The 25,497-nt window shown below is 39.3% G+C and overlaps 1 protein-coding gene across 1 annotated transcript; it reads left to right on the top strand.

Annotated features, from left to right (window-relative positions):
* Positions 1-486: 486 nt before the first annotated feature.
* Positions 487-3,264, top strand: LOC141608034 (uncharacterized). Its single transcript, XM_074427384.1, has 7 exons — positions 487-935; positions 1,042-1,114; positions 1,199-1,259; positions 1,440-1,781; positions 2,016-2,275; positions 2,445-2,503; positions 3,042-3,264. The coding sequence occupies exons 1-7, from the start codon at positions 487-489 to the stop codon at positions 3,262-3,264; spliced, it is 1,467 nt and encodes a 488-aa protein (XP_074283485.1).
* The last annotated feature ends 22,233 nt before the right edge of the window (positions 3,265-25,497 follow it).

Raw genomic sequence — 25,497 nt, 5'->3', positions numbered from 1 at the left:
AATGCTATTTTGAATAACCTTGGCTCCCATTGGCAAGGGATACATAATAACCATTATCATAATGCGGGGAGAGTTTGGCTTATATGGAATCCTCAAGTATTTAAGGTTGATGTTCTACATATTGATGATCAAGTTATTTCTTCTCAAGTTTCTGAAATTGCTATTGGGGACAAATTCTATTTTCTGTGGTTTATGGTCACAATGATGATGATCAGAGGTTAGCTCTTTGGTCACACTTAAAAGACTTTCATGATAATTTCCATGGTCCCTGGGGTATATGTGGTGATTTCAATAATGTTTTGCATTATAATGAAAAAATTGGTAGAGATGTTACATGGAATGACATTGCAGAGTTTAGAGAATGTGTCCAATATTGTGGGCTTCAGGATATCAAAGGGAAAGGGGCTTTCTTTACCTGCAATAACAAACAAGTGCCTAGCTCTAGGGGATTTCTAGGATTGACCGTCCTTAGTCAACGAGGATTGGATGGATCAATATCCTGAGGCTTATGCTCATTTTCTGCCAGAATGCCTTTTTGATCATAATCCTTCTCTGTGTTATAGAAGGCATGATAGGGAGCATAGAAAACCACCTTTTAGATATTATAATATGTGGAGCCTGGATCCTGGGTTTAAGGAGGTTGTTCAGTCTGTTTGGAACAACTCAGTTGCAGGCACTCTCATGTATCAACTTGTTTCTAAGTTGAAGCTTCTGAAGAACCCTTTGAAGGTTTTGAATAGGAACAGGTTTTCTGATGTGGAAAAAGTTATAGGAATTGCTCATTTACTTTTAGAGGAGTTGCAGATCAAGATGCATGATAACCCTACTGATCTTGAAATCCTTGTAGCTGAGAGGGAGGCAGCTGATAATTATAGGCATTTGTGCAAGGTGCAACATAGCTTTCTCAGCCAAAAAGCCAAAGTTGAGTGGATAAAGTATGGGGATGAGAATACAAAATTTTTTTCACACTCACATTAGAGATAGACAGGTGCATAATAGGGTTATGTGTATTAAAGGTTTGGATGGGATTGTTTACAATAGTATTGAGGGTATTGAAGATGCTTTCCTGGAGAATTATAAAGATCTTTTGGGTTCAAGCCATGATACTATTGATGTACATTAGCTTACTATAAGGAGAGGGTCACTGGTTAGGGGAGCTCATGTGGATATCCTGTTATCTCTTGTCACTACAAAATAGATAAATGATTGTATTTTTTCTATTCCTTCTGCTAAATCACCAGGACCTGATGGATACTCAAGTCAGTTCTATAAGGACTCATGCGATATAATAGGGGAGGATGTTACAACTGCTATCTAAAATTTATTTCACACTGGTGAGTTACTCAAGCAAGTCAACACTACTACTTTAACACTTATTCCAAAGACCGCAAATCCCTCAAGTGTATTGGAGTATAGACCCCTAGCTTGCTGTAATACAGTATATAAGGGTATTGCTAAGGTTTTATGCAATATATTAAGAAAGGTTTTACTAGATATAATCAGTTTTAGTCAAGGTGCCTTTGTGAAAGGCAGGAACATTGTGGAAAATGTCTTAATATGCCAAGACTTGGTTAGGTTGTACAATAGGAAGTCTCCTTCCCCAAAGTGCTTGATCAAAATTGATCTAAGGAAAGCATATGACTCAGTGGAATGGAAGTTTCTTGAGCAAATGCTTCATGCTTTAAAATTCCCAAAGAAGTTCATCAGATTGATCATGGCTTGTGTGACTTCCCCTGCTTATTCATTGGTTGTGAATGGGATTTTATTTGGGTTCTTTCAGGGTAAAATAGGGCTAAGGCAAGGAGACCCACTATCCCCCCTCTTGTTTACAATATGTATGGAGTACTTGTCAAGAATTTTGGAGGTAGTGGCTTAGCAAGATGGGTTCAGGTTTCATCCTCTCTGTGGGCATCTCAAACTTAATCATCTCTTGTTTGCAGATGACCTACTATTATTCTACAAAGGAAATGAATCCTCTATCATGTGGTTGCTTAGAAGTTTCTCTACTTTTTCAGTTGCTTCTGGTTTGACTTTGAATAAGGAGAAATCAAAAATATACTTCAATGGGATGACTGCCTCTGCCATGGCTAACATTATGCAAGTTTCTGGTTTTCATAGAGGTGCCCTCCCTTTTAAATACTTTGGTGTGCCTATCTCCTCCAAAAAGCTGACCAAGAATGAGGAACTGAAACTCACTGATAGAATAGTAGCAAGAATAAGAGGTTTGGGAGCTAGACATCTCTCCTATGCAGGGAGACTCACACTGGTTCAATCTGTACTCACAACCTTGCATTCATATTGGGCTACTATTTTCTTGATCCCCAATGGAATTTTGAACAAGATAAATGCCATTTGTAGGAATTTCTTGTGGGGGGGGGGGGGGGGGTAAAGCTGAATACATGAAATCTCCTAATATGAGTTGGAGTATTTGTTGCTCTCCTAAGGAAGAAGGTGGTTTCGGAATTAAGGATCTCAAGAATTGGAATGTTGCTTTTCTAGGGAAGTATGTATGGTGGCTTGCTAAAAAAAAAAAAAAAAAAGATCATCTATGGGTAAAGTGGGTAAGTCATGTCTATATGAAAGATAAGGATTGGACAGATTATGTCGCTCCTCCTGACTGTAGTTGGTCTTGGAGGAAGATTACACATATTATGGAAAAATTTAAGCAAGCCTATACCAACAACAAGTGGCTCAATACAACTCTGGTTTATAGTGTAAAGTCTGGGTATGACTGGTTGAGAGCTAGTCATCCAAAGGTGGAATGGAGACATCTGTGCTGGAATTCTTTAAATGTACCAAAGACCTCTTTCATTTCCTGGGCTATTTTTCACAAGAGACTTTTGACTAAAGATAGGTTGAATAGAATGGGTATGAATGTGGATGTGAGTTGTGAGTTGTGATTTATGTGGTAGTTTCCCTGACGACCATCAGCACCTCTTCAGTGACTGTGTGTTCATGAGTAGTTGTTCTCGGCTATTGCCGGAAAAACTGAGGATCGGATTTAGAGCACCTGATATAGTGTAGTGGTTTTCAAATAGCAGGACAGTCACAAAGATGCAAAAGAAATATATGGGTGCCTGCTATCTGGCACTGTATTATTATGTATGGAGAACAAGGAATGAAGCAAGGTTGAAGGGTATGGTTAGAAGGCCTGAAGGAGTGGTAAAGCATATTTTGAATGATATCAGCCATAGGTTTCACAGGATTAATGCTAGAAAATTTAAGGCTCGTGACTTAGAATGGATACATAAGATCAGTGCTTGAGTTTATGTTGCCGTTTTGAGTCCTTTTTTATGTACATGATCGCGTATAGGACACTTTGTAAACAGGAACAATTTTGATTGATTCAATATATACTTAACTTTCCCAAAAAAAAAAAAAATAAGCGATGGAAAAATGTACAAAGAACGAATTCCAGAAACTTGATATGAACAAAGCGAATTTCTAAAATCCAGGTTTGATCTGATGATGAAAAACCCGCAGGGATTTAAGACGTGAATAAAACGTGATATTTAAAAGGAAAACATTAAAATTTATTTTATGTACAAGAAAAAGAAAGAAAATAAGAAGACGAAACAAAAGGAACGAAACAACAGAAAAAATCGAGGAAGAAGAAGAAGAGCAGAAGTAGCGGCAACCTCTGGAAGAGGCGCAGCAGATGCTGCGACCCTTCAAAGAGGTGCAGCAGCTGCTGCGTTTCTTCTCGACATCAGGTTACTGCTGATCCGTAAAAAACAGTTTGATAAAAGGCTTTTAGAATTCGGTTTTGAATGTATTTTTGATGTGAATCTTACATTAATGAGTACAAAAATAAAATACAATAAAAAAAGATGGGATTTACACCCTCAGACTTACATGTTCGACGAAATGAGATTAACTAAGTTAAAGTTTAGTGATTGCTCGACTCGAATGTATGTAGAAAGTGCCCTCGTAAGAGGATTTAGATTAAGTTGATTGATGTGTAGTGATCAAATTAGTCGGTCATGCAACGTGACTGGAACTCAGAATGATCTGAGCTTACGTGGTAAATTGATTAGTCACATAGGCGTCAAAAGCTTAGATCACGGTCTTAGTATGCAAAGGGAGAAGAGAAGGGCGGACACTCGCGTGAAAAATATGTGAGGCAAAGTCCCTATTTATACTAAAAAATGTAAAGAGTTATGGAATCACTCAAACTTTGGAAACAAATCACGGAAAAAATCTGAAAACAGGCATAAACGAGCTGCGGAAGAGGCGCAGCAGCTGCTGCGATCCTTCCAAGAGGTGCAGCATCTGCTGCGTCATTTCCCCAGAGGTTTCCTCCTGCGGAAGAAAGATTTCCGCGTTTCTTTTATGGAATTGCGGTAGATCTATACTTCCTTATTCCTTAAAATATGATATACGAGATATATTTTACCAAAATATATGAAATTAAATTATGGAACAAAAATCCGGAATATTCTACAGCATTCCGACTCGGCATTTTAAACGGTTTCTTAGAAAATGAAGCGGTTTTGAACCGGACTCCAAATGAACTCTAATTACTGTCAAAACGACCGTATAGGCGCGTAGATGACAACCAAGGGGTAGACACAAGTATTTGAGCTATCACTTGATGATAAACTTATGAATTGTCATAAATCGTTCTGCGTACCAAACATGCGGCCCAATCATCACTGGGTGGTTGGCGGGAGATGCAGAAATAAGGTATCTACAGAGCCCTCACTTTGACTGAGGCTTGGACAAGGCGAAAGTCAAAGTATAGCCATCAGGTCAATCGAAGATGATAACTTGACGACTATGGCGACGCGAGGCGGTTCAAGGGGTCTGAACCAAGGACCTGTCATCGGGAACATTTTAGAGTCTGTCAACTATCGGGGAGGGTCGTTTAAAGTCCATTAAACTACGTAAGGAAGCTTGCCAGCCATAAGAAGAAATCATACCTGAGACTTCTTTCCCGAGATGCTTCCGGAGGTGCGTAGGAGCTAAGGTTAAGCGTAGGAGTTAAAGTTAAGCGTAGGAGCTAAGGTTAAGACCTAAAAGATATGTAGGGATTGTGCTAGGGTGTGGGACCCTAAAGGAAAACATCAACGAGAAGGCGGCCTAAGGGTAACCATGGTTTGGGTGTATGAACCCTGAGAAAAGGCGATCCTAAAGGAGTATGATCCTATAGGTAGAGGCTAGGTGTATCCTATAGGTAGAGGCTAGGTGTATGAACCTGGGGAGTTTGGGAACCTAAAGAGTTGGGCGTATGAAGATGGGTATATGAACCTAAAAGGACAGGCTTATAAACCTAAAAGGAGATGGGATCCTAAGGGTTAGCTTAGGAGCTATTGAGATATTAATTTTGGTTTCAGATACATGCATCCAAGCTTTCTATGGTATGGGAACTTCAAAAGGATTTATGGGTTTATGAACCTAAGGACATTTGGTATGACAGCTTTCAGGTTTACGAACCTAAGGGAAGCTATTTTGGGATCTAAGAATCTAGGGGTAAGAATCCTAACTTTGGGTTTACGAACCTAAGGAAGGAGGCTCTGGTTTGGGAACTTCTGGAGAACGACACCTTTGCCAAACTCCGTGAGGAAACAATAATATTGAGGGTAGCAGGACGTTGGTAGAAACTGCTGGGGAATCTGCTTGCGTCGGTCTCAAGCGAACTCTGGCAAAAACTTGAGGTTGAATCTGCTTTCATCGGTCTCAAGTGAATCATGCTTCCGAGAAATACGTGGGCTGTAAGCGGCAATGAAATCTCGCTGGGGAACACATCGACGATTAGAAACATCTTGATCATCATGGAAGAAACCTTGAGCATCACTACTGCAAAATACCGCTGCGGAGAACATATATATTGACGACTAGGAACATCTTGATCGTCAAGGGAGTAATCTTGAGTGAGCAATACTGCAAAATACCGCTGCGCTGGATATAACAATTTGAGCAATACTGCAAAATACTGCTGCGCTGGGGAGAATGAAGACTTGAGCGAAGCCCCCACTTGGAGCGAGCATTGCTTCTGATACTTACCTGCATGGTTAGTAGCCACACAAGAATGCGATCTAATAGAAAACAATAGCACATAAACATATATGCACGTAAGCAATTATCACATGGACCTCGAAGGAGGAAACACATAGGTTTTGCAAAAGTTGTTTCTTTATAAAAGTTGTTTAAAACTTGCTCAAAGAAATTTGTCGTTTGTAATGCGTTATGCATATTCAAATGGGCTTTAGACGCATGACTTGACGCGATGTAGACCCACTAGGATGCGACACGGGGATGACTCTGACAGACGCAGGGATAACTTTGCCTAAGTATGCGCAACCCCTAGCCAAGTCTGGGCGACAACGCGTATCAGTTACCAAGGTAGAAGAATTGCAAGAATGATGGGGACATATAAAGGCAAGGCATGAGCCGTGAATCAGATGTTCACTTGGACACCCTTTTGCCGCCGCTTGCTGTAAAAGAGACCCCTCTTGAGGCACGATAACTTGGAGAATCGATCTAAGACCTTTGTCATTGTCCAGACCGAGCACTAGCTCGACTTAAAATAAGAGAGGAATAAAGGAAGGGTGGCATCTCAGAAGAGAAGCCCCCAGGATGAGAAGATGACCCTGGAATTTGGTAAAAAAGAGACTGTGCGACAAGAAGGAGCCCCAAGTAAAGAGGTAAAAATGGAAATTGTGGTTGGAAGGTTGAAATTGAGGTTGAAAGTTGATGTTTGAGGTGGTTGATAATTGAGGTTAAAAGTTAAAAGTTGGGACGGTTGTGTCCTTGAGGACTGCCTACGTATTCACCTGGAGTGAAATCAAACCAGATCGTAGTTCTGAGGTTTGGTTAATTTTGTTTGGGTGTTGTAGTTGTATCCTTCTTGTGTAAGAAAGGACTGCCTACGTATTCATGTGGAGTGAAATCAAACCAGATCGTAGTTCTGATGTGTGCCTAAGCTATGCTGTCAGGACCTTAAAGTGCAGGGGTCACGAGGGTAATTCCTTTGGTGACTCGAAGAACTGAATTGAGATAACTCCCTCTGATCATCGACCAAAGAGGTATAATTAAGTTTGTAAAAATTTCCTTGTCATGTGAGCACACCTAAAAGTGGACCCTAAGGATGATATGGGTATGTCCCGTCCCGGGTAGCAAAGTATTGAAGACTCCGTGTCTGGGTCAAGGTGAAATTGGATTGGATATTCGGAATGTGGAGCTCGGAAATAAGAGGCTTTGATGAACAAATCTCTGGAGCTTGATTTTATGGAGTTGAGGCTTTATGGGGCTATGGCTTGTAATGTGGCTTGGAAATGGAGTCTCCTGGCTTGATGTAGCCTGAGCACATGAAGGTAGGTTAATTGATGCGGGATCAAGTTTCCATGTCTTGGCCCTAAAGAATGGGTATACTTGACGAGCTTGAGAGGATTCTCAAAATTCCTAACTATCTCCCTGTGACGGTCTCGAGAAGGACTTAGAGTGTGAAAGGCTAAGTGAGGGTGCTAGATGACCATTTTCATTGATGTCTTGATTCTATATATACTTCAGCATTATTCTACTCAGTATTTGATGCTTGTTCTTGATTCAGACTCAGATTCTTGATTTAGGTTTTTGAAGATAACTTTAACTTTGGATATTGACATTGACTTGTTTGATTGATTGAGCCTTGTCCTTTTGACTCTTTTGTCTTGGATTACGGGCATAACCGCGGCCTTGGATATTGATCTCGGTTATTTCTCTTGATTGAGCCTTTGTCTTTTGACCATGGTTCGTATCGTCTTGGATTTGTTTGCTACCATGGATTTAGGTCAGACTAGCACCTTTGGTGTGAAATGGGTTGGTCTTTAGTAACACGGGTTGTTTGTTGTGGGGAATGGGCTTGCCTTCCGTCATGTATTGTTAACAAGGAGATGGTCTGGATTCGTCCTAGAATCTCTTGAGATAGGCTCGTCCTAAACTGGGGTATAGTGAGGTTTCTATTGTCAGACATGGAATAGGTAAGGAAAAAAACACGGAGTTTCATGTCCTCTACAACTTGGAATGGAACATCATTTAAGTGCACTCACATCGACTTGGGATGTTGTTTGTTTTAAAATGTCTCAAACCAATTCTTGTTGTCACAGGAAAAGGATAAGATAAAATATGTGGATTGAAAATTGTACTTTTATTGAAAAGAAGAATGAATGTATTTAACATAGACTCGAGAAGACATGACTCGTGGGACAGCCCCCAGATTGTCACTAGGAATGGAAATAGACACAAAGAAAAAAAAAATACTAGAAAATAATTATGGGATAGAAAGCCTAGGACTCGGACCCGGACTCGGACTTTGACTCGATCTCAGATCCAGACTCGTAATCATCGGCCCACGCTTGAACATTTTCTTTTCCAGCAACTGGCTTCGGCATCTGACTTTGATCATTCACCCATTTGAGCACCTTGTCCTCATCATTGGGAACACTGGAAGGATAACTGTCAAGGAGAGTTTCCTGATAAGTGGTACATCCATGAGGATTGCCTAACTTGCCGTGTGGGTTAAAGGTTGAGAGGGACAATTTTCCACTTTCAATCATATCTTGGATCATATGCTTCAAACAAAAGCATGCTTTTGTATCATGTCCCCTACCACGATGATATTGGCAATATGCATTACTGTTCCATCTAGGCAGTATGTTTTCAGGGTCTGGAGTTGGACCGAGTAGGTGTAATTTGCCTTGTGATACTAGCATTTGTAGCGTTGCTGCATAAGTGATGTCAAGGTTATCGAATGCTCTAGGAGCCCGTCCCGGTCTTCTGGGTGGAGCTTCCATGAGTTTAGCCCTATCGCACTTAATGTCAGTTTGAGCAAAGGTCGATACATGATAGTCGCCGCTCTCGATATTATCCTGGATGATATTTTTTAGTTTGTAGCAACTCTCGGTGTCATGCCCCCTTCCTCTATGGTATTGACAATACGAATTGCCATCCCAAAACTTAGACTTCTTTTCCGGATCTGGGATAGGCCCTATTGGTTGAAGAAGACCTAGAGAGGATAATTTGTTTAAGGCTAGGGCACAAGGTATGCCTAGGCTTGTGAATGACCTGGGAGAGTTGTTAGGTTTCTTTGACGAAGGCTCCATGAGGTTGCCTTTATTGATTTTGATTCCTGGATGAGAAGAACTAGGAATAGATCGCTCACTTTTTGCTTTCTCCTCGAGACCATGAGGTTGCGGGTTTGTCTGGACGCTTTTCATCTTGAGAGGTTGGGTCTCAAGATTCTTACCCATTTTAGCAAACTGATTTTCTATGTTGGAAAGCCGAGAGTTTAAGTTATCCATGGCTTTTTCTAACTTGGAAAATTTATTGTTGAAGGCAATGGAAAGCATAAGCATTCCACTTTGGATATCGTCCTCCTTGAGCGCTTTGATCTCTTTGTCATCACGAGGATCAAGGAGATGAGAAAACTCTAGGAATGATTCTTCATCGTGTTTAGTGCTGTTAGACCCAAGAGGGTCGATCCTATCGAATTGCTCGACAAATGGTGGCACTGGAAGCTTGCCCTATTCGATCATATCCTGTATGGTGTGTTTCAAGAGAAAACACTCTTCAATATCATGGCCTCTACCCTGGTGATATAGGCAGTACTTTTTGCCCTTCCAGAGGTTCACCTGCTTCTCTAAGGGTGGATCCGGAGTCAGCCCTATTGGATGTAGCTTACCTTGGGCAGAGAGTCTCTTCAAAGCATCGGCATAAGACATGCCTAAATCAGAAAGCACCCTTTGATGCCTCCCAGGTTTCCTTTCGGTTGTCTTCGGCTTTTTAGAATGACAGTTATTGCAAGAGATAAGCTTTGGACGACCTAGACTAGAGGTTTCTCTAGGTGGCGTGTTCTTTTCCACCATCCCATTTTCAAGGGTGAGGACGCGAATGCTCAAATTTTCCACTGTAGCTTGAACTCATAGGACCATGGCATAAACGTCTTGGAGAGACACGGTGATTGTGGCTTGAGCTGCTTCGTGACTTTGCTGACTGGCGAAACTTGCTGGATTCCTACTCGACAGAAATGACGCGCATTACAACCCGATTCGACATAGGATCACGCATACTAAAGCAATAAGCAACGAACACAGGAAGGGACAAGTAACTACAAGGATAAGATGACAAATCTAGACGTCGACTTGTGAATTCATGAAATATCGTGAGCGACTTCTCGTGTTTGAATTCACGGTGCTTGACTTTAATTTAGACTCGAGTGTTGACTTTGGCGGAGTGACCCTTATATGGCTGACCTTATTGACGGGATTGATGACACGTGTTGATTCTAGGCTCGGGTATAAGTGTAGATACCCAAGGTGTGCTTATAGGTGTTAATAAGTCTTTTATGTATGACTCGGGCACGTGCGACTCGAGGTGTCGGAAATGCTTAGATCCTAACTGAATTGGGGTAGGGGGTCCAAAATGACGGCGTGACGCCTTAGGACTTGACTTGAGTTTGAAAAGACCAAAAATGTAAAGGTAGACGGGTTTATAAGAGTTCTGACTAGGACATGGTCGGTTTGAATTTTGACTCTAACTTAGCCCAATTGAATTTACATATTTTAGATTTACATGGTTTGAAAGTATTTTTTATTTAAAACGTTTTTTTTTGGATTTTTTTTTTTAGAATGTTGAAATTTGAGGATCGGAAAATTTGGCATTATTTGAAAGGTTTGAAATTGAATCTTATTTACACAATAATTTTGACATTATTTTGTTTATAAATGAGGAATTTAGACACGTGATTGATTTGGAAAACACACACAAAAGGTACACATATAAACAGGCATTATAACAGTATGCTGAGTGCATTTAAAAGGGTTTTGGCTTAAAAGGTGGGTTGCCATACCAATCAATCAAACCCTGGTCTGTGGAGAGGTCCGTGCCAAACATTAGTAAGGTCGGTTCCTAGTCCATTCCCTCGAGTAGTGAAAGCCCTTGATACAAACATGAGTATATACCACGGTATGGTTGACGTCAATCGCTATCCATCTTTAGGCCCAGATAGGAATTTGGACCGTCTAGACGACACGATTGGTCGAATGGGTTGGGTTAGGCCTAGGAAGGCCGAATAAAACGACCTAAGAAGGTCGAGTAATGAAAACCGACAACTGTCTCGTATAAACTATTCTCTAACCTTGTTCAAGTTTCACCCTGGGTAACACATAAGTGTATCATCCCTAGCGGAGTCGCCAAACTGTGGACATGGGCCACGGGGGCGCTTGGGACAAGTGTTGCATTTGTGGAGTCGCCACCAATTTTTATGGAAAATTGGAACCGTTTGAATACCTCGTGTCATGTCAACACACAAAGTAGTGACATGAACACTAAGAACTCGTTACCCTTAGCATTCTATGTCTAGAATGACTCTCGTGGATGCCAATGAACACGGATGTTCACAGAGATCTGGAGTAAGGGGTGAGGGTACGTATTAGGAAGTCGTTTTACTGAGCACCTAATCCCGCCCGCCTCGATAGCGGCCTCTACTAATGATTGGGGAAATCGTTCATATTTGATATGTTGTCGATTATATGCATGCAATGCAACATCCAACGTTTTAATCCTAACATGTGAATTTAGACTAAGTCGGTGAACAAGTAATTAGCACTCAGTTATGTCGAAGTGGGAATTAGAATTAATTACATGTGAGAACAAGCAAATAAATCATACAATAAACGATAAATAAATAGCAATGAACAAAATAGCAACAATTAAAATTACAATGGATTACAATGAGTTAACTTATTTACGTCAAAAATATACTCAAGACGGAAATTTGAAGAAAAGAAAAGGGTTAAAAATTAAAGTAAGAAAATAAGACTGATTAAGAGTGATATTAAGGTTAATAGTCAATTAATTACGTAATTAAAGGCTACGTCAAAGCGAGAACGGAAATTCGGGGACAAAACTCACCTCAGAACAGGCGCAGCACTGCTGTGTCCCTTTGAAGAGGCGCAGCTATTACTGCGTATGTTCTTGAGTTGAGCTCTGGCTGTGAAGTCAGAACCGCGGGTTCGTTGATGTTTGTTGGTAGATTTTATGGTTGATTATTGATATTTGACTCAAGTGAAAGTGATTTAACATATTAATTACATAAAAAACGTCATAAAAGCGATAAACACGAATTAAAACTATTGAAAACGAGTTAAGAACGAATTATACACGAATTAAAACGAATTAGGTTTATTTACGAAGACGGATACGAAATTGAAAGAACTAAACAAACTGAAAATAAGCGATGGAAATATGTACAAAGGACGAATTCCAGAAACTTGATATGAACAAATCGAATTTCTAAAATCCGGGTTTGATCTAATGACGAAAAACCCGCAAATATTGATTATAAGGGATTTAAGCCGTGAATAAAACGTGATATTTAAAAGGAAAACATTAAAATTTATTTTATGTACAAGGAAAAGAAAAAAAAATAAGAAGACGAAACAAAAGGAACGAAACAACAGAAAAAACCGAGGAAGAAGAAGAAGAGCAGAAGTAGCGGCAGCCTCTGGAAGAGGCGCAGCAGATGCTGCGACCCTTCGAAGAGGCGCAGCAGCTGCTGCGTTTCTTCTCGACATCCGGTTACTGTTGATCCGTAAAAAACAGTTTGATAAAAGGGTTTTAGAAGTCGGTTTTGAATGTATTTTTGACGTGAATCTTACATTAATGAGTACAAAAATAAAATACAATAAAAAAAGATGGGATTTGCACCCTCACACTTACATGTTCGACGAAACGAGATTAACTAAGTTAACGTTTAGTGCTTGCTCGACTCGAATGTATGTAGAAAGTGCCCTCGTAAGAGGAAGTTGATTGATGTGTAGTGGTCAAATTGGTCGGTCATGCAACGTGACTGGAACTCAGAATGATCTGAGCTTACGTGGTCGATTGATCAAGCACGTAGGCGTCGAAAGTTTAGAGCACGGTCTTAGAATGCAAAGGGAGAAGAGAAAGGCGGACACTCGCGTGAAAAATATGTGAGGCAAAGGTCCCTATTTATACTAAAAAATGTAAAGAGTTATGGAATGACTCAAACTTTGGAAACAAATCACGGAAAAAAATATGAAAACAGGCAGAAACGAGCTGGGGAAGAGGCGCAACAGCTGCTGCGATCCTTCCAAGAGGCGCAGGATCTGCTGCGGCATTTCCCCAGAGGTTTCCTCCTGCGGAAGAAAGATTTCCGCGTTTCTTTTATGGAATTGCAGTAGATCTATACTTCCTTATTCCTTAAAATATGATATACGAGATATATTTTACCAAAAGATATGAAATTAAATTATGGAACAAATATCCGGAATATTCTAGAGCATTCTGACTCGGCATTTTAAACGGTTTCTTAGAAAATGAAGCGGTTTATGACCCGGGCTCCAAATGAACTCTAATTACTGTCAAAACGGCCGTATAGGCGCGTAGATGACAACCAAGGGGTAGACACAAGTATTTGAGCTATCACTTGACGATAAACTTACGGATTGTCATAAATCGTTCCGCGTACCAAACATGCGGCCCAATCATCACTGGGTGGTTGGCGGGAGATGCAGAAATGAGGTATCTACAATTTGCGATTAAAAAAAATCATAAATAAAAAAATTTGCGATGAAACTTGCATCACAAAAAAACCGTAATCAAATAGTGATGTAATTGAAATGACTACTATATGGTAGGAATTTGAGAGTGCCAAATTTTAACTAAGATGGAATTAATAGGTAATTGAGTCCAATTCCAATTTCAAATTCTAGGAGCTCGCAAACACTCAAGTTCCCAAACAAACCAAGAAATGAAATTTAGCTTCTCTCCTTTTCACTTCTTTTGTTTTCTTTTTAATTATGGTGGCCCTATAGCTACCCCTTGAAGCATACCACTGTCGTCTGGTTTATATCCAAAATGGGTATTTAGGCTGCTTCATGTGAGATCAGCCCACCATTTCTGTATATTTGACCCCGCACGCGGGGGGTCCTTTTCCATCACATGTCTAAATTATATCTATTTCAATACACGTGTTACTATCACCTTACGTAAACACAGATGCACTATGTATTGTACGCTACGTACCTGCTGTGATTTAAGATTCTAAAACCAACTTCAATGGTACAAATCATCCCGTCTTTTACACAAGTAGATATTATCATTTGTAGCATCAAAATTCAAAATTGGTATATTTGAAAACTTGATCCTCCGCCAAAGCCAAGGTTTGCCTTCAAATTTTCAAATAACTTGGAAAATTAAGTCTTTGCGACATGCAATTATACGTAATTTTATGACTAATTGTTTCAACCAAAATCATGAGTTCACTAATTTTATTTCTCCACCGAATTTTAATTTTACGTGAGTTTTACTTTTTATCTCAATTCTGATAAATCAATAAAATTGGTAAATAATTAACTGGGACACCCTAAGTATAATATAACAAAGAAAACGATGACAAAAATAGTGCAATTAATTCGAAGAAAATAACTAGTAAATTTAAAAGGAAAATGAGATGGCGTCACCGGGTGGTTCTCAAATTGGGTGCCACCGGGGTTAGTGTAGTAAATTACTTAGCTACTTTAAATTCCCTCTCATAAAATTTGAATTTCAAACTAATTAGTAAAAAGGGTAGTTTAGGAATTTAAAGTTGGAGATTAATTCAGACTTATAGTTGTTCAATAATGAATATTATAATGAATATTAAATTAAAAAAATCAGTGGAATTTGCCTCATCTTTCGCCTATTTTTGAGGTGGAACGTAAATGTTACAATAACAGTCATGTTCATACCGGTTTGCGTATACCGTTCTAGCTTAATGATGCATTTTAAACAAATTAATCAATCAATCAACAATATATATATATATATATATATATATATATATATATATATATATATATATATATATCTATATTAATAAAGGAAGCTTTTTTCGAGCGATTACAGAGAATCCAACTTTTATAAACTTCTTATATTTAAAATAATTATAAAAATTTAACAAACGATATAGTTTTAAAAGCTGTTATGGTGTTAGACGTATAATTTAATTGAAACTCCAACTTCTAATCTAATGCTATTATAATCATCTCATTATATATACCTTGTGTTGTTGCATATATCGTTGTTATTAATAATTAATTAGTTAGGCAGTATCGTATATCGATATTATTATTATTGATTAATTAGTTAGGCAGTATCACATATGTTCATTATAGTTTTATTATTATAATAGCTACTGTATGACTGTATCATATAGAATAATACTGTAGTATTTGTTATTTGTTATTAATCTCATAGTTTTTTGTTTGATTACAGGTTTTTATGGGGTACATATATTGACGATGCTAAAAAAAAGTTACTTCATTAAGGTTTGATTTTTTTATTATGAATCCCTTAATTGTTTATTTTGGGCTTAGAAATAGTGCTCTGTCATATATCGATTTTTGATGCAGTTATTCCTGATTTCTAGCGCATGTAGAGGGGGGAGCTAGGGGAGGGTTAATAGGGGCACGCTAATTATTTATTCATCTATCATGCTATGTGCTATTATTGTTTTTATTCACATTATTGTCTTTGTTTCTTTACTTACGATATATGTGCACACTATTTCGATTCCGTTGTCAACCCCTTCAATTTAATAGGATTCTTTTATCTTACAGGTGTCTAGAATATCACAAAATCTCCCTTATGACGGAGGGTATCCGTCGCAAACTTGCGACGGATACCATATCGTCTCACAAAAAACCCATAAGGGTGAGAGACAAAGCACATGGGGTGGGTACCCATCTTGTCCCCTCTACCCATTTTCACTCACATATTACCCGTCGCAATATCCGACCCGTCGCAAGGGAGACCTACTGCTAGAATATAGTTCAGGTTGCACTAATATCATTCGAGATTAGTCGACGAGCTTATAATGATCGTGATTAGTCAATACTCAATAAATAATTAATTGTTTTTAATACTCTTATTTTGAATTTACAGGCGCATGAAAGCGATCGTACAAATCTCGCCTTTTTTCATATGCTACCTCTTGAAATCGACCTAGCCGTTGGACTCCCGACGACAGTCCACGAGACTCGCCCTCCTACATTACACTTATATACTGCAAATATTAAACGTTTTGTAGAAGTTGTGCTGGAGTCGGCCTTTAGGGCATTAGTAATAGAGGTTCATCAAGAGGTTTGTAGGATGACATGACCATAATTTTACAGGTTTGTCAACAAACCTTCTATTGTTGGTGATGAGTGTTGAGGTTCATGGATGAGAGGAGTTACAAATTAGTAACCAGGTTTGTGGAGAGAGAATGTGAGAGAAGAAAAAATATAGTGGGCCATGATATAAACCTTGAAGAGGTTTATTTGTTGTTGGTAGGAGGTTTGTAGCTAAATGAGTTTGTATATTAGCTTATGTGGCATGAGAACAAACCTCTTAGAGGTTTGTCTATTGCTAATGCCCTTACATAACTTACACTTCCAACATAATTAAATGATACCGTCCCAATTCGTTGTTGTATGGAATTGTGAATTTGATCTGTACTCCTTTAGGCTCCCTTTTTGTTAAGATAATAGAATCAATATTCCGCCTCTTCCATTCATTACGTAATATATTTATAGTACATCGGTAGTTAAGGGTTTAGTCGAATACATATCTATGGGCCTAGGCCTATTACCCCCCCTCAAGTTGGAGCATACGGGTTTAGAATGCCCAACTTGCTGACTAGAGATATAAACTGTGATACTCCAAGCGATTTTGTAAAAATATCCGCAAGTTGAACTGTTGTGCGAACATGAGACAAATCAACAAGACCAGCTTGCACGGCATCACGAACAAAGTGACAGTCGATTTCAATGTGTTTGGTACGCTCGTGGAATACCGAATTTTGGGCGATGTGCAAAGCAGACTTATTGTCACAGGAAATCGAGATAGGGGATGAGTGTGATACACCCAAATTTTCCAACAAGCCTTTGAGCCATTTAATCTCGCAAGTGATAGCAGCTAAAGAACGGTATTCCGCTTCAGAAGACGAAAGAGAGACAGTGGGCTGTTTTTTAGTCTTCCAGGAGATAGGTGACGAACCCAAAAACACGATCCATCCAGTCAAGGAACGACGGGTCAGAGGACATGCACCCCAATCTGAGTCACACCATCCGGTAAGCTTCAAATCGGACCCAGCACGAAGGAGTATACCTTGACCCGGCGTGCCTTTCAAATACCTCACGGTACGCAAAGCCGCTTTCCAATGATCTTGCCGTGGGGAACTCATAAATTGAGACAAAATATGTACGGAATAAGCAATATCCGGGCGAGTAACGGCAAGATAAACCAATCGTCCCACTAAACGACGATACGATTCAGGGGTGTCAAGTAACTTACTTTTGGAGCTTCCAAGCTGATGGTGCTGCTCGAGTGGAGTAGGAGCCGGTTTACAGCCAAGGAGACCGACTTCCAAGAGAACATCAAGTGTATATTTCCGTTGACATAGAAAAATGCCAGTAGAGCTCCGCGCCACTTCAAGGCCCAGAAAATATTTCAACTCGCCCAAGTCTTTCATATGAAAGCAAGAACTTAGATAATTCTTGAAGACAGAAAGTGCTTGCAAATCATTACTGGAAATAATTAAGTCATCGACGTAAACAAGGACATGGATGCTCACTGTATCTCGAACAAAAGTGAACAACGAGTAATCATAATAACTTTGGGAAAAACCATACTCTTTTAAGGCAACACCGAGTTTAGCAAACCAACACCGAGGCGCCTGCTTCAAGCCATACAACGACTTACGGAGCCGACAAACAAGACCAGGTACGGGAGATTTAAAACCCGGAGGTAGACGCATATAGACTTCCTCATTAAGATCGCCATGAAGAAAGGCGTTATGGACATCCATTTGATGTAAATACCATTTTTTCGAGGCAGCCACGGCCAAGAATGCGCGAACTGTGGTCATTTTAGCGACAGGGGCGAATGTCTCATCATAATCCACGCCCTCCGTCTGATGATTACCGAAGACAACCAATCGAGCTTTTAGGCGTTCAATAGAGGAATCGGACTTGTATTTGATTTTATAAAGCCACTTACTTCCGAGAGCTTTCTTTCCCGGAGGCAAGGGTTCCATGGTCCATGTACCATTATCAACAAGAGCCTTAATTTCTGCTTCCATGGCGGTACGCCAACCCGCATCTTTTACGGCCTCAGTGAAGTTACGAGGCTCCGTGTGAGATTGAAGAGCTGCCAAATAAGTCTTATAATCGGAAGAGAATTTATTACAAGTAAAATAATTAGTTAAGGGTTTAGTCGAATACATATCTATGGGCCTAGGCCTATTACTTTTTCATTGTTACATTCTTAGTAATCACCATTAGTTAATGCTTTAATTTCTACTGACTTTGTTTTCTTTTCTATTGTTAACGTGGATTTTTGGATGTATTTCCTTCTTAGGAAGGAATATTTTATGTCGCAAGACATGTGACCGTAGCTCTGTACTAGCGGGTTTGTGAATTGAAGTTGAGCAAAACACGTCTATTTATTAACTTTGTCTCGCCATAACACTGAAATTACATATATAGATACGTAATTTGTGTGTTCGAGAGTAGTTAATGGTCTTCATTGATTTGTTAATACACGCACACTATTTTTTACTATGGTTAAAGAGAGTATTACTTCAATTCATGAGTAGTTTAGATCAGCTCCAATCAGTTAAGTTCATAAAAGTTAAGCACAATTCATACACATTTGTCTTAAGTTAAGGTCCTATAAATCCAGTTTTAGCTTCTATAAGTTCAATTCATAAAAGTTAAGTTCCTTTAAATTTGATCAGTTTAGCTTCTATATGTTCAGTTCAGAAAAGTTAAACTCCTATAAATTCAGTTCAGCAAAATTAAGTCCAAGGGAACAGGGACTTTCAATATTATTACATCATAAGCATCGGAAATTACAAATAGGCCCGGGCATCGCCCGGGCATTAAATCTAGTATATATATATTTCAGGCTTTTTTTATGTTTTCCTATTAGAATTAAAAAATTATACACTTGTTATTAAGTAAAGGCCTTTTTTGATGTTTTCCTATTAGAATTAGAAAATTATACACTTATTATTAAGTAAACTAGTAGTGGTGTCCGGCTTCGTCCGGGCTACCTCTACTTACCATTAATTTTTTTTCATTAAATAAAGTTACTTAAAGTTGTATAACCCTTAAATTTATCAATAATATATTTTTCTATGACATATCCTAAAACTACGATAATATAAATTTTGAGACAAATCCACTACTCCCGCTATTAATATTTTACTCTTATTAATGAAACAATAGTACGTAATAGCATTTCACTACTTTCCCGTAATCATTGTTACTTTCACTACTCCCGCCGTAATTATTGTTACTGTCACTACTGCCGCATTAATATTGATAATTTCACTACTCACGTTGTTGTTTCTACCACTCTCACTAATCTCGCTGATAATATTGTTATTTTTATTATTCAAATGAGTGATTACTATCATGTAACTATATCCAATGTTACTACAATTCTTTTCTTTACTGACGAAAATACTTTTACTACTTAGGCATGCAATTTTAAGAGGATTATATATTTATATAAATATATTACATATATGCGTTAAATCAAATCGAAAGAATTATGCAATATTATATATTATGGAATCTAACTTGAATTATTTATAACCTACTTATATTGTATTTTTTGTATGTTAAATAATTAATATCTCTATACATCTAATAAACTATAAAGTTTAATAAAATTGCATAGATTTTAAATTTAATGTATAATTTTATGATGATAATAATTAATATCATAAGTGTGCATGTTTATACTAATTAATTATTTTATTTTAAGGAAATTGATCATCTTCTAGTCTTCTATAAATATTTAAAATTACCAAGCATCTTTTTTTCTTTTAGTCTAATTGAAATTGACCATCTTAGTTAATTATTTTATTTTAAAGAAATTGATCATCTTAATTAATTATTTTATTTTAAGGAAATTGACCATGTTTTAGTCTCTTACAAATGTTTAGGAAAATTACCAAATTTCTATCTAATTTAATTTTAACCCAAACTATCTAATATTTGCATTGAGATCCCTTAATCGGGTCCATCACACGGTGCTAGTGATTTAAAACTATATAGTATAATTAATTTGTATAACTTTCTTTAATTACATTGACGTCCCTTGGTTTCTGGATTTAATATATTAAATCAAATCGAAAGAATTATGCAATATTATATATTATGGAATCTAACTTGAATTATTTATAACCTACTTATATTGTATTTTTTGTATGTTAAATAATTAATATCTCTATACATCTAAGAAACTATAAAGTTTAAAAAAATTGCATAGATTTTAAATTTAATGTATAATTTTATGATGATAATAATTAATATCATAAGTGTACATGTTTATACTAATTAATTATTTTATTTTAAAGAGATTGACCATCTGCTAGTCTTCTATAAATATTTAAAATTACCAAGCATCTTTTTTTCTTGTAGTCTCATTGAAATTGACCATCTTAGTGAATTATTTTATTTTAAGGAAATTGACCATCTTAATTAATTATTTTATTTTAAGGAAATTGACCATGTTTTAGTCTCTTGCAAATGTTTAGGAAAATTACCAAGTTTCTATCTAATTTAATTTTAACCCAAACTATATAATATTTGCATTGAGATCCCTTAATCAGGTGCATCACACGGCGCTAGTGATTTAAAACTATATAGTATAATTAAGTTGTATAACTTTCTTTAATTACATTGAAGTCCCTTGGTTTTTGGATTTAATATATAATATTGGTTAATTATTTACAATTTTCCTATTAAAATTAGGAAATATTTAAATATTTAGAAAATTTCCTATTAAAATTAGAAAATTATACACTTATTATTATTTATATATATCTATTTCAGGCTTTTTTTAATGTTTTCCTATTAGAATTAGAAAATTATACACTTATTATTAAGTAAATTAATTATTTATAATTTTCCTATTAAAATTAGGAAATAATTAAATATTTAAAAAATTTCCTATTAAGATTAGAAAATTATACACTTATTATTATTATTATTATTATTATTATTATTATTATTATTATTATTATTATTATTATTATTATTATTATTATTATTATTATTTTTATTATTATTATTAAAATAAAGGCCTTTTTTGATGCTTTCCTATTAGAATTAGAAAATTATACACTTATTATTAAGTAAATTAATTATTTACAATTTTTCTATTAAAATTAGGAAATAATTAAATATTTAAATATTTTCCTATTAAAATTAGAAAATTATACACTTATTATTATTATTATTATTATTATTATTATTATTATTATTATTATTATTATTATTATTATTATCATTATTATTATTATTATTATTAAAATAAAGGCCTTTTTTGATGTTTTCCTATTAGAATTAGAAAATTATACACTTATTATTAAGTAAATTAATTATTTATAATTTTCATATTAAAATTAGGAAATAATTAAATATTTAAAAACTTTCCTATTAAAATTAGAAAACTGTATACTTATTATTATTATTATTATTATTATTATTATTATTATTATTATTATTATTATTATTATTATTATTATTATTATTATTATTATTATTATTATTATTATTATTATTATTATTATTATTATTATTATTATTATTGATGGGCATATTCTGCACCCGCTGACCAAGTCAACACATTGAGCAAGGTCAAAGATATCCACAAGCAAGTCAACGACTCGCACAGCCTTAACCGACTCGACTGCTTCGGCTGCCTCTTGTGCCTCGGCTAGGACAACTAGCCAGCCGGGGCATACATCCGCGAACTCATATCCAAGACCCTCGGCGGTGAGTCAACAGGGCCCGCCGGCCTGCCATGGGTCCCTCGGCCGAGGGTAGATCAGTCTTTCCACCTGTTAGCCACTTGGCCACTTGGCCACTACGTGACAAAAGGTGAAAGTCTATAAATACTCCTCAACTATCATTGAGGAAGGGATCCACAATTTAACCTAAGAATCACTATTCATCTGGTAATATCTTCCTTATCTCTCTACAATATATACTTCACCAAGTAACAACAACTTATCTTTCTAAGTTTACTGACTTGAGCGTCGGAGTAAGTTCGCTCGGCCCAAAGCCGAGCCCTCAGTTTGCTCATTGTTTCAGGAGACCGCAAGGAGGAGTCAACCAAAGACGTCATTCTACAAGCACGGGTGGTAACGTATAACTGCTCTGGAATTACACCCGGAACAATTGGCGCCGTCTGTGGGAAAAGATAGTAGAAGCTAGTCACATTCATTCCCAAACAAAAAAAAAAAAAAAAAAAAAAAAAAAACAACACAAAACAAAAACCCACCCACAAAGCTAAGAAGATGTCGAAACAACCAGAGAAGGTGTTGGTGGAAAACAAATTCTACCAAGACGACACACTCCACAACTCGAAATCGGGCGGTCCCCCCGGCCATATCACTGATACGACGAACGGGACGCCAAAGGAACAAGATATACCGCTGCCCGCCGACCAGGTCACCGTCATGGGACATGTGGTTGATGCAGCAAAGCTGAAGCTACTCCTGGACCTCATTAGTAGTACGTCGGCTCACACTGTCACACCGACAAGAGCTGCGGAACCCGTCCAGGAGACCAGGGCCCAGAATGTGACTCCAAGAAATTTAAATGGAGCACTGGAAGAGGCTGGCCCTGTCAAGACGCCGGAGGAGCCCAGAATGCTAGTGGTAGACCTGAGTCCTTCCCGCACTCGCGGGAGGACGGCGTCGCCGCAGCATCGACGAGGCACCCCCGCAGGAGTGAAAGAAGTCCGACTCGCCGCAGTCGAAGAAGAAGCCCGACTCACCGAGTCGGAGAAGAAGCCCGACTCACCGAGTCGGAGAAGAAGCCCCTCCCGCCACGGGGAGAGGAGCCGGACTAGGAATGCGAGGAGCCGATCGCCGCGTGCCGTTCGACACGTGGTCAGACAGCCCCTCAATACCTACGTCCTTGAAACCGCCGTGCCAACCAAGCTAAAGTTGCCGGCGTTCACATACAAAGGGGATAGCGACCCCACCGACCATGCCGAGGCCTTTGAGTCGTACATGTCGGTGTGGGAGCAACCCGACGAAGTCCAGTGCCGAGTCTTCCCAACAACCTTGCATGGGATGGCTCGAGTTGGTACAAGGGGCTGCCCGACGACTCGGTATCGTTACGTTGAGACCTAAGGGACGCCTTCTTAGCTCAGTACTCTTGCAATAAAAGGAGGGCCGTGGAGACATCGGACCTCCTGACTATCAAGCAGGAGGGAGGCGAGTCTCTCCGAAGCTATGTAAAGAGATTCGACGCCAAGGTTCAGCAGATTCGTGAGCGAACAATGAGTGGGACCTTCGTGATCGATGAAAGGCCTCCCAAGGGGAGACTTAAAAAACGAGCTCATCAAGTGCGGCGGCTTGGGCTTAGACGCCGCTAGGAAGATGGCCGACCAGGCCATCAAGGTGGAAGACTATCACAAGACCTGGGTAGGCCACAGCGAGGCTGGGCACTCAGAGAAGAAGAGCCACCGGGAGGACAACCCGGATGAAAGACGCCGTGACAATAATAGGTCACGGTCTGACAGGTCCACCAGGAAACAGAACTCGGCGGACGCCGGGGGGAGTTCGGGAACGAACCGCCAGAGGCGGTACAATGATCACACCCCCCGGCCGTGTCGCCGCCGAGGTTTTCGCCCGAGCAAGAGCGAGGGTCAGAAGTGGGAGAGGCCTCCCAGGCCGAGGAGTGACGGTGACACGAGCCAGTACTGTGAGTACCACGGCCACACCGGTCACCTTACTGACAACTGCCGGCATATGAAGAATGCCATTGAAGAACTTATCCGGAAGGGGAGCCTCGGCAAGTATGTTGCCAAAGGCCAAAAGACTGATGCCGACGGTTCAGATAAGAAATCCGTCTTCGAACGGATGGGAGTAATCCATGTTGTCATCGGGGGCAACGAGAACGGTGGGTCCGCTCATGGGCACAAACGGCACTCGAACGAGCCATGTATCGGGCCATCAACTTTGTGCCCAACACAGCGACTCCCGCTTCCAACATCCCCGATATAACTATTGGGAAGAAGGATTACGAGGGAATCATCGCCCCTCACAGTGACCCACTCGTAGTCCACTTGGACATAGCCAACCACCTGGTGAAGAGGTGCCTGATTGACACAGGCGCCTACACAAACATTATGTACAGCGAATGCTTTCTCAACCTCGGTCTGAAAGTTGAAGACTTGAGCCCCTGCACCAACCCGTTGTACAGCTTTTTTTCGGAGCGGCCTGGTACCCTTGGGTCAATCAGGCTGTCGGTGAGGTTCGGCGAGGGAAGTGCGGCCAAAAGCGTTATGTCTGAGTTCGTGGTCATTGACGGCTCGTCCGCCTACAACGTTCTCATAGGCCGAGTCACCCTGAGCGAGGCCGACGCAGTAATGTCCATCCGGGCTCTGACATTGATGTATGTCTCGGACCGGGGGGAAGCGCATAAGCTCGTTTCAAAGAACGAAAAGGACGAGGTGGTCAATGTCCAAGTGTCCGCCAGAGGGTGCAACATGCAATCCTTCAAAGTGGCGAAGAAGTCAGAGAAGGGGAAGAGCCCATCCTTGCAACAGGAGGGCGAGCGCATGGGTACCACCGTCGGCATGGTTGAAGGAGTGGAGACCGAAGAGGTAGAGATTGACCCAGGCCCCACCGTAACTATCGGTGTTAACCTGGAGCCAAAATTCAGAGCCGCACTCCTAGATCTGCTGAGAAAGAACAAAGACGTCTTCGCCTACTCGGCGGCCGAGATGCCGGGCGTGAGCCGGAAGTAATTGTTCACAAACTAAATGTACTCCCCACCGCTCGCCCTGTCAAGCAAAGGATGAGGAACTCCTCAACCGAGAAGGATGAGGCCATCAAAGCCGAGGTAGATAAATTACTATCGGCGGGCTTTATCATGCCTTGTACTTATCCCGAGTGGTTAGCTAATGTTGTAATGGTGAGGAAATCATCGGGGGCATGGAGGATGTGCGTGGATTTTACCAATCTTAATAAAGCATGCCCTAAATATTGCTATCCCTTGCCTCGAATAGATAGTTTAATCGACGCGACGGCAGACTACACTATGCTGAGCCTGTTGGACGCCTTCTCAGGGTATCATCAGGTGTTCATGGCCGAGGAAGACATGCCTAAATGCGCATTCATCACTGCTAACGGCACATACATGTACAAAATGATGCCGTTTGGTTTAAAGAACGCCGGTGCAACTTACACAAGACTGGTGGACAAAGTGTTCCAAAATCAAAAGGGGCGAAACATTGAGGCTTACGTCGACGATGCTATTGTAAAAAGCAAGTCCGACAGCGAGCACTTAGCCGATTTACATGAGACATTTTGTTCACTAAGGAAGTACAAGATGAAGCTCAACCCAATGAAATGCATCTTCGGTGTCCGGGCAGGTAAGTTCCTCGGCGTACTTGTCAGTGCCGGGGAATTGACGCCAATCCGGACAAAGTCCAGCG

Source organism: Silene latifolia, chromosome 10 (genome assembly GCF_048544455.1).
Source record: "Silene latifolia isolate original U9 population chromosome 10, ASM4854445v1, whole genome shotgun sequence".
In the NCBI taxonomy this organism is placed as follows: Eukaryota; Viridiplantae; Streptophyta; class Magnoliopsida; order Caryophyllales; family Caryophyllaceae; genus Silene; species Silene latifolia.
The sequence above is the reverse complement of the archived record's forward strand: the minus strand, read 5'-3'. Positions and strand labels throughout refer to the sequence as shown.